This window comes from Asparagus officinalis, unplaced genomic scaffold (genome assembly GCF_001876935.1).
Source record: "Asparagus officinalis unplaced genomic scaffold, Aspof.V1 AsparagusV1_Un868, whole genome shotgun sequence".
Lineage (NCBI taxonomy): Eukaryota > Viridiplantae > Streptophyta > Magnoliopsida > Asparagales > Asparagaceae > Asparagus > Asparagus officinalis.
The window spans coordinates 4,614-15,735 of NW_017973127.1; the positions used below are offsets into that span (position 1 = coordinate 4,614).

At 38.0% G+C, this 11,122-nt stretch overlaps 1 protein-coding gene across 1 annotated transcript; it reads left to right on the forward strand.

Moving 5' to 3' along the window:
* The first annotated feature begins 2,217 nt into the window (after positions 1 to 2,217).
* LOC109828230 lies at positions 2,218 to 3,369 on the forward strand. The gene has a single exon (XM_020395259.1). The coding sequence runs from the start codon at positions 2,218 to 2,220 to the stop codon at positions 3,367 to 3,369; it is 1,152 nt and encodes a 383-aa protein (XP_020250848.1).
* The last annotated feature ends 7,753 nt before the right edge of the window (positions 3,370 to 11,122 follow it).

Genomic DNA, 11,122 nt, shown 5'->3' on the forward strand with positions numbered 1-11,122 from the left:
TCAAACCTCCAGTTCTGGGCAACAGGCTGTGCACAGGTCTGTGCATGTGGTGCATGTCAAAGAGAAAAGTCCAGAAGATAGACTGAGTCCTGGTTACTCTACAAAAGGGAATAATCCATGGATTCATGTTCAAAATGGTAAAAAGAATAAGGATATCATACATGGTAATTCTTACTCTTATCTAAATACTTTGGATATTGATCCTTCTACACTAGATAGAGGGGGAGGGGGTGATCAATGATGAATCTATCATTTTGGAATATTAGAGGATTAAACAAATCCTCTAAACAACACATGGTAAAGCAATTCTTATCTCAGTACCATCTTTCTTATATAGCCTTGCTTGAAACAAAAATTAAAAATAGTAGGATTCAGAGTGCAGTGCAGAGAATTGCTAGAAACTGGAATTGGATATCCAATGCCAGCAATCAAAGTAAAGCCAGAATTCTGATTATGTGGGATTCAAATGTGTTTGGAGTTCAAATCATCAATATATCTGATCAAAGTGTCACATGCAAAGTTAATTCCTTAGATGGGAGAATGGAATGTATTATTACATCAATCTATGCTTTTAATCAAATGGAGGCTAGGAAGGTGTTATGGGATGAATTGAAGTCTGCTCAACAGTCAATAAGGAATGAACCATGGCTTCTGTGTGGGGATTTCAACATTGTCATCAACAGTGAGGAGAAGATTGGAGGAACAATAGTCTCTGAATCTGATACTAAAGATTTCAGAGATTGTATTGAAGATTGCCATCTAAATCAACTTAAAACAACAGGATGCTTTTATACTTGGAATAATAAGCAGGATCATGATTCTAGAGTGTGGTGTAAACTGGATAGGGCTTTGGTGAATGATACTTGGCTTCTTAAGTACAATGCTAGTCAGGTTGAATTCTTGCTCCCTAATTGCTCTGACCACTCACCTGCATTAGTAACAATTTTTGAGGATTGCTCAAAAGGAAAGAAACCTTTCAGGTATTTCAAAATGTGGTCTAAACATGACTCCTTTATTCCTGTTGTGTCTGCTATTTGGCAGACAAAAGTAGAGGGGTTTAAAATGTATACAGTATGTAAGAGGCTTCAGCTGCTGAGAGAAGCTCTTAAGGAATTAAACAAGAGGCATTATGCTAATATCAGTGAGCAGGTTCTGAAAGCTAGAAGGGCTCTTGAAGAAGCTCAGGGCAGACTGCAAATTTCCTCTCTCAACCCAGAGTTCATTAAAAATGAACGGGAGTGCATTGCAAATTACAATAAACTTTTGGATTGTGAACTATCTTTTCTGCAGCAAAAAGCTAGAATTAATTGGAGTATTCAGGGAGATAGGTGCACAAATTTCTTTCACTCTAGGATCAAAGCAAATTGTCATCAGAATAAGGTGATGTCTCTATACAATGCCTTAGGACAGAGAATTTCTGATCAAGAGGAGATAGCTAAAGAAATGGTGTTATACTACAAGGACTTATTGGGGTCAGACTCAGAAACTATCACTCCAGACACTCAAATCATTCAGTCTGGGCCATGTATGACTGTTGCTCAAGCTGACATGCTTTCAAAGCCTGTTTCAAGAGAGGAAATAAAAAGTGCAATATTCTCAATGCATGATAACAAAGCTCCAGGTCCTGATGGGTATGGAGTTGCCTTCTATAAGTCTGCCTGGTCTGTGATTGGACAGGAGGTGATTTTGGCTATTGAGGAATTCTTCAAAAATGGAAAAATGCTGGGAATGGTAAACTCTACTTCTATCACTCCTATTCCTAAGATAAAATGCCCAGTTTCTCCCTCTGATTATAGGCCTATTTCTTGCTGTAACTGCATCTATAAATTCATATCCAAAATCCTAGCTAACAGGATTAGACCAATCTTGGGGAGCATAGTGAATGAAGCACAAAGTGCTTTTGTCAAAGGTAGACAAATTTCCAGTAACATCTCCTTGGCACATGAGCTTGCTAAAAGCTACAGTAGGAAGGGGATTTCACCAAGAGTTATGTTGAGTATTGATATTAGAAAGGCCTTTGATACAATTAACTGGAAATTTTTGAAGAAAATGCTTGAAGGTCTGGGTTTCCCTAGAGTGATGGTCAAATGGATTTTGGCTTGCATCTCGTCCCCTAGATTTTCTATTTCCCTAAATGGAACTCTTCATGGCTATTTTGAGGGTAAGAGGGGCTTAAGGTAGGGAGACCCTCTTTCTCCATACCTGTTCATCTTGGGGATGGAATACTTATCAAGGAAATTAGAGCTTTTAAAGGAAGATAAACTGTTCAGATATCACCCTATGTGTGGTAAGCTCAAAATATCCCACCTAATATTTGCGGATGATCTACTGCTTTTCGCCAAGGGAGACTTATATTCAATCCAAAAACTATATCATTGTGTGAAGGATTTTAGTGTTACTACTGGTCTGGAAGCTAATCTGAGCAAATGCTCAATTTACTTTGGTGGTGTGAATGAAAATACCAAAACAGCAATTAAAAATATGCTGGGGTTTTCTGAAGGGACTCTTCCATTCAAGTATTTGGGTGTACCACTCATCTGTAAGAGGTTATCATACATTGATTGTAACCCATTATTGGATAAAATCTCTGGTCAGTTTCAGAAGTGGCTTAGACATAGTAATCTATCATACGCAGGGAGGCTTCAAGTGATCAAAAGTGAGATATTAGGTGTTCAAAATTACTGGACAACCAATTTCGTTCTTCCTGTTAAAGTAACTCAGAAGATAGATGAGCTGTGCAGAAAATTCTTATGGGGAAAGTCTGATACTTCTTTCAGAATCTCATTGGTTTCATGGGATAAAGTTTGTTATCGGAAAAAACAGGGTGGTTTGGGAGTTTTCTCTGCTTCTATTTGGAATCTGTCTTCAGCATTAAGGAGCCTATGGTATATTCATGTTAACAAGGAAAGTTTATGGGTGAAATGGATCCATGGAAACTATTTAAAACATTGGGATGTATGGCACGTAAAGGCTAAAAAAGAGAATTCTTGGATGTGGAAGCAGTTGATCAAGTGTAGGGACAGAGCTTTGGCTATCACTGGAGGGATTGACAACTTGAAACAGATTCTCAGTGCTTGCTATAAGGAATCTAAATTGCAGTTAACTGTAGTTTACTCTATTTTCTCCCCTGGTTCACACATTGTTCCTTGGTACAACACAATATGGGGAAAGCTGAATTATCCGAAGCACACATTTGTACTGTGGCTTGCAGTGCAGAACAGATTACTTACACAGGACAGGTTGATGAGAAGAGGAACCATTAATTCAAATACTTGCCTACTATGTGCAGGATCAGCCTCTGAAACAAGGAATCATTTGTTCTTTGACTGTCCATATTCAAGAGAGGTGTGGCTAGCCATCATGGACTAGCTCAGAATGACTTGGCAATCTTGTGAGTGGGAATTACTCATGAATTGGTTTAACACCAGACAAAGAGGGAATGGGTTTAAAACAAATGTTAGGAGGATGGCTCTTGCGACTACTGTATACAGATTGTGGATAGAAAGGAATGATAGATTTTTTCAGCAAGGTGTTACAGGTGCTGCTCATTTGGTTAAGAATATCAAAATTGATATCTTAACTATTTGTCTAAATTGTCCTATCTTAGATGAATATAGGGATTGGATAATATCTTTGTAAGTTGATAGCTTCCTGTTAGAAGCTTTGTTTTCTCAATTTGGAGACTGTGATGTACATAAATTCCATATATTTTGGTAAATGAATAAAGCATTTTTTCATTGACCAAAAAAAAAAGAATTAATCAGTCACCAAGCTTTGAATCATTGCTCAGCAATTAAACTAGGATAGTTGTATATACATAGTATGATTAGAAAATAAGAGGCAAACAAACTATACAAACAACAAAAACAGAAATATTTTAAAAAAGGAAAATTACCTTATTTTCACCACTTTCGCCTGAAGTACTGGTGCTTTGCTTTAGCACCTTAGTATCCTGTAAAAAGAACAAATAGGATACAAAGTTGTATTTGCAATGAAAATTTGCTAGGTTCGTAATAGTAATTTAACCACAGTAAACTTGGAGCATAGATATTTTTCATTAAATGTTCATCATGAAAAAAAATAAAATTAAGTTATCTTAAGATGTCTTGAAATTTCTTATCCAGAGAAAATAAAATGTACTTGTGATGGTAAATATTAGTTTTTGAGCAAAAATGAAGCTAAAGCAATTTATGATTGGACATCAAAATGTAGAACCTATAACATTGGCTATATAATTAGCAAAATCTAGAAATTATTTTTAAAGAGTACGATAATGAATTAATAATAAAGTAAATTACATCATCCAAATTTCAGAGCCAAACAAATTAAGGCATCCCTAATGCAAACCTAATCAGTTTCTCCCCCATTTTTTCCTGATCCAGCTTTGTAAATAAGAATCTCTTCAAGCCCTCAAATTATCAACAATCTAGAAACTAATTGAAGCAACCACACGCACCATTAATATGAAATTCACCAGTAAAATAGTTGCAAAATCAATTTTTGTAAACATGCAATTGCAATGCCCAAATTAAAGACTTGATTTTACCCAAAATGTTCAGCTTCAGTTTTAAATTCTCTTCTTAAATCAATGAACAACCTTCAGTCCATCAAATCTATCAACTAACTAGAAACTAATTGAACTAGAACTTATCGCCACAGAAAACCAAACAGCTAGAAAGTCAAAAGGGTTAAAGAGATGTGCCTTAACACTGAGGCGCCATTTCCATCTCTCCAATGCGGACAACCAGGGGGACCCCCCAAGTTGACAAGAAATTCTTAGGTGCTTCATGAGCACCACGTGGCATATACCACACCAATAGGTACACGGTACACCACGTCAATAGGAGTTAGGTCTTGCAGCACAAAGGGTTTGTTTGGATTGAGGGGAATAAGGGTGAAGGGAAGTCAGGGGAACCATTCACCTCTATTCACCTTGTTTGGGAACATTTAGGAGGTGAAGTTATTCACACTAGTTCCCCTTGGTTCACCCTCTAATAGTATAAAATTTGTTACCCCCCAAATTGGGATGTAACCAAGGGGAAGGGAACTTCATTCCCTTCCCTTTCATTCTCTCACCTAGTTTCCCTTAACTGATTGAACTCTAATAAGCAAAGAGGAAGAAGAACTGATATTTCTGAGGGGCTCCGGTAATGGGTAGGTGGTTTTGCTTTTGTTTTCAGTGCATTTTCTCAAGGAGAATGATCCTCCTTATATAGGGGCTTAACCCATCATCTCTACCCCTCAGATCCGTCCCCATGAGAGATTTTCTCTCAACCACCCATGATTCACGTTCTCCACCATTCTCTCAACAGAGAAACAGTGGTTGATTTGGTTATCAATGACCAAGTCAAGCTAACATCTCCCACTTGACCAAATTAACCAAGTGACATGCCTCCCACTATCCATGAGATCGGATGTTTCTGCTTACCATTACTCCCACTATCCGTAGAGAGTAACTCTTATTTCATTATTCATGAAATTTTACTTGGACTTATTTATTCCTAAGTCCCATCAAACTTACATGTTTGATAAAAGATTCCGCTGGTATTCCTTTTGTCAAAGGATCAGCAATCATATCTGTAGTAGGGATATAAGTCACTTTGACTTCTCCTTTTTCTACAATATCTCGAATATAGTGATACTGGAACTCAATATGTTTTCCTTTGGAGCTATTCACGCCACTATTGATTAAGCTAATTGCTGCTTGATTATCACAATAAATATCAATAGGTCCTTCTAACAAATTGAGATCAAGATCAATCAAAAACCGTCTTATCCAAACAGCATGTGTAGTTGCCATACTGCAAGCTATATATTCAGCTTCTTGCGTATATCTAGCAACACACCCTTGTTTCTTACTACTCCAAGAAACAGCTCCTCCTCCAAAGATAAATAAGTGTCCCGAAGTGGACTTTCCATCATCTTTATCACCTCCGAAATCAGCATCGGAATAACCGAGGAGTTCAAGCGAATCAGCTTGATAAACTAATCTATGAGTCAATGTACCTCTGATATACTTCATAATCCTTTTAACAGCTTCCCAATGTGCTGGTCCTGGATTACTTTGATATCTACTAACTAGACTCACAGCATAAGCTATATCAGGTCTGGTGCACAACATTGCATACATCAAGCTTCCAATTGCTTGAGCATAAGGAACATCTAATGGCTTCTGCCCCTCTCCAGGACTTTGCTCTTTACATAATCTCTTTCCCATAACCAATGGAGTTGGTGCCGGATTGGAATTCTCCATTCCAAACCTTTTAAGAACTGATCTTAAATATTTTTCTTGGTTTAAACTTAGCATTCTAGACTTTCTATCTCGAATTATTTGAATTCCAAGAATATATGATGCATCTCCCATGTCTTTCATCTCAAACTTTTCGTTGAGATCTGCCTTGATTTTATTCAACATTTCTATGCCATTTCCAGCGAGCAATATATCATCCACATATAAGGATAATATAGTAAACTTGCTCCCACTGTTCAAGACATATACACAATTATCTAATTTATTTTGAATAAAACCAAGTTTAGTGACTGCATCATAAAATTTGAGATACCATTGTCTAGAAGACTGTTTTAAACCATATAGAGATTTCATTAATTTGTAAACTTTATGTTCCTGTTCTTTCACCTGAAAACCTTCAGGTTGTTGCATATATATTGCTTCCTTCAACTCTCCGTTAAGGAATGCAGTTTTAACATCCATTTGGAATAACTCCAAATCAAGATATGCAACAATAGCCAAAATAATTCTAATGGATGCAAATTTAGCTACAGGAGAATACGTCTCCTGAAAATCTATTCCTGCCTTCTGGTTATAACCTTTGGCAACTAACCGTGCTTTGAATTTATCAATAGATCCATCAACACGATATTTCTTTTTGAGCACCCATTTGCATCCTATGGCTTTCCTATTTTCTGGTAGATCACATAACTCCCATACCTTATTCTTTTCTATGGAATCAAGTTCTTCTCTCATAGATTCTAGCCATGAAGCTGATTCATGCGATTTCAAGAGCAAGTTTTGAACTCTGATCGAGTTGATAACTCTGAACGAGTTTGAACTCTTGATAAAGAGTTGATTTGAACCGAAAGTCGGTTATAAGCCAAGGGAATGCTCCTGTGGTCGATCGTTGCTGAGGATGAACGTCGATCTCCCCCTTGCTGCCCAAAAAGAAGGATCCCAGAGCCCAGAGTCAAAAGCCCCCAAAAGCCCCGAACTCAGTTGAGTTTCTGATATTTATAGGGGGTTACGGGTGGTAACTGCCCCCTTAATTTGCTCCTCCATGGGCTGAGTGGGGTGTAACCACCCCCTCTTAAACAGCTCCCTAAATAGTGGGGAAAACGGTTTTGAAACCGTTCTGTTAGTGCTTTGAACGAGTCAAAACGCTGAAAACAGCGTTCTGGGCCCGAACTGTGATTGATGAGACGCAGAGTTGGGCGCTTGTTGGGAGTTGAAAACGCAAGGGCCGCTTGCGTTCGGACCTTAACTCTGCGTCTTAAAGATGAGACGCAGAGTTGGGCGCTCGCTGGGAGTCGAAACGCACAGGCCGCATGCATTTTAGAGATGAACTCTGCGTTTTAGGCTAAAAACGCAGAGTTGGACCTGTTTAAAGGCTGAAAACGCACAGTTGGTGCTGTTTTAGAGATGAACTCTGCGTTTTAGTCTGAAAACGCAGAGTTGGGCCTGTTTAAAGGCTGAAAACGCACAGTTGTGCTGTTTTAGAGATTAACTCTGCGTTTCTAGACTGAAAACGCAGAGTTGAGCCTGTTTAAAGGCTGAAAACGCACAGTTGTGCTGTTTTAGAGATTAACTCTGCGTTTCTAGACTGAAAACGCAGAGTTGAGCCTGTTTAAAGGCTGAAAACGCACAGTTGTGCTGTTTTAGCGATTAACTCTGCGTTTTGATGTTGAAAACGCAGAGTTGAGCATGTGCGCTTTGACTCTGTAATGCAGAGGCGAACCTTAGGCGGGCTTGGCGGGCTTCAGGCTAAGTCAAATGTTCTGACGAAGTCCAGTCTTGCAGACGGACTTTAGAACATTACTTGCTACGAAGAACATGTCATAACTTTCAAACCGTACGTCGGAATTGGACGAATTATATATGAAAATCGGCTATCTCGACGAGACGGATCCATCCGAACCTAGCCGAAGGCTTAGGTTCGCTTCCTCCGTTTTGCCAAATTCCTTACGGTTTGAGAGATATATGCGTTTTAATATGAAGAGACCGTCAATTTGTAGTCTCTTTTTGCTAGAGCTTTGCACAGATCGTCCTCTTGTAATCTTCGTCTTGGCTTCTTGAAAATATGAGAGTCGTCAGATTGTAACTCCCGATGTTGATTGTGAAGGCTGTTGAATTGGAGCTTTCATCAGTTATCGTGAAGGTCGTCAGATTGTAGCCTTTTACGTGAAAGTCCTCAAATTGTAGCCTTCTGGAAGTCGTCAAGTTGTAACTTCCATCATCGGTGTTTGATGGGGGGATCAACTATCTATTGTGATTTTTAGACAGCCTACACATCCATTTGGAATAACTCCAAATCAAGATATGCAACAATAGCCAAAATAATTCTAATGGATGCAAATTTAGCTACAGGAGAATACGTCTCCTGAAAATCTATTACTGCCTTCTGGTTATAACCTTTGGCAACTAACCGTGCTTTGAATTTATCAATAGATCCATCAACACGATATTTCTTTTTGAGCACCCATTTGCATCCTATGGCTTTTCTATTTTCTGGTAGATCACATAACTCCTATACCTTGTTATGGAATCAAGTTCTTCTCTCATAGATTCTAGCCATGAAGCTGATTCATGCGATTTCATCGCATCAGAAAAAATTAAGGGATCTTGTTCTTCTATATTTGTATCTACCGAAAAACAGGATGACTCACATGAATACAAATAGTAATCATCCATCCATGAAGGTTGTGTTCATTGCCTTTTGTTGCCTACAACCGGTTGATTAGGTACATTAATTTCTATAGGTATTTCATCATTTTCAAGGTTAGGTTCATTCACAATATCAGGGTCATTAGTGGGAACAACACTGTAATAATCATCATCTATTACAGTTAGAGGTTCTGTTTCCTCTTGAACTTGTTCCTCTTCCTCTAGATTCTCTAGAAATGTAGCATCTCTGCTTTTAATGACACCTTTTTCTTTATTGTAGAACTTATAACCTTTTGACTTTTCTGAATACCCTATGAATCTACACTTTATTGTTTTAAAATCAAACTTATCTCTAAGTTGACATGGAATGAGAACATGGGCTATTGATCCACACTTCCTGAGATGACTCAAATTAGGTTTCCTCCCATTCCATAATTTATAAGGTGTAGATATAACTGATTTGGTGGGAATTCTATTTAAAATGTAGTTTGCAGTTAACAATGCTTCTCCCCAAAAGTTTTTAGAGAGACCAGAATGAGACAACATGCATCTAACTACATTTAATAATGTTCTTTTTTTTCTTTCAGCAACACCATTCTGTTGTGGCGTATACGGCATTTTCGTATGCCTTTTAATTCCATGCTGAATACAATAACTTTCAAATTCTTTAGAATTATATTCTCCACCTCTATCAGTTCTCAAAATTTTGATTTTCAATCCAAGTTGGTTTTCAACTTCTGTCTTATATCTCTTAAAGCATTCAAAAGCTTCTAATTTTCTGGATATAAGATAGACGTGTGCAAACTTGGAATAATCATCTATAAAAGTAATAAAATATTCTTTATTACTATGAGTTTTGACACTTAGGGGACCACAAATATCCGAGTGTATCAACCCTAAAAGTTCACTGGCTCTATGTCCGCCAACAAAAGGTTTTCTAGTCATTTTACCAGTTAAACAATGTTCACATGGTGGCAATTGAACATTAGATAGTGCAGGAAGCAAGTTCATTCTGATAATTTCTTTCATTTTTGAAATACTAGCATGTCCTAGTCTAGAATGCCACAATTCAGACTTAGAAATATAACATGATAAGTAGTTCAAATTCGAAATTTTATTATCAGAATTATTACAAACTACTGGAAGAATGCATAATTCATGCTCGGGCACATATTTTCCCATAGCATACACTTTATTATTCTTGCCTATAGAAACCCTATTATTATAGAACCTAACTTCCAGTCCTTTCTTCATCAAGCTGGGAACAGAGATCAGATTGCGTCGAATTCCTGGCGCATAGAACACATCTTTGAGGACAAGAATACTGTCCCCAAGGGAAGCAAGTTCATTCTGATAATTTCTTTCATTTTTGAAATACTAGCATGTCCTAGTCTAGAATGCCACAATTCAGATTCAGAAATATAACAAGACAAGTAGTTCAAATTCGAAATTTTATTATCAGAATTATTACAAACTACTGGAAGAATGCATAATTCATGCTCGGGCACATATTTACCCATAGCATACACTTTATTATTCTTGCCTATAGAAACCCTATTATTATAGAACCTCACTTCCAGTCCTTTCTTCATCAAGCTGGGAACAAAGATCAGATTGCGTCGAATTCCTGGCGTATAGAACACATCTTTAGGGACAAGAATGCTGTCCCCAAGATTCAATCTATATGAACCAATACCTTCTACATCGAGATAGGTATTATTTCCCATATAGATTCTCTGTTCTCCTTTCTTCAGCTCGGTGAATTCTACGACTCCATTCTTGTCCTTTGCGATATGCCTAGTCGCACCGGAGTCGATCCACCAACCACTGATATCCGTCATCACAGCATTACATTCCGTCACATCGACGAATTCTCTTTTGCTAGTACCCCCTTGTTCTGGATGCTTATAGCCTCCTTTATTCTCCTGCTTTTCACCTTGTGGGCAATTGGGTTTGAAATGCCCGAACTTTCTACAATTATAGCAGGCTCCGCGGGGTACTTTCTTTCTCTTGAACTGTTGTGACTTCGGTCCTCGCGGTTGTGGTTTACTAGGACCAGGGTTTTTATAGCTTCCAGCATTATGCCTCTGGCGGACATAATTCAGCTCTTGCTGCACCATATTCAGTTCCGGTTCCTTCCTACTGGCTATTAAGTCATGTTCTATCGCTAGGTGCATAGGAAGATCAGTGATAGACTTAATGGCAGGATTCATTCTTAATGTGGTG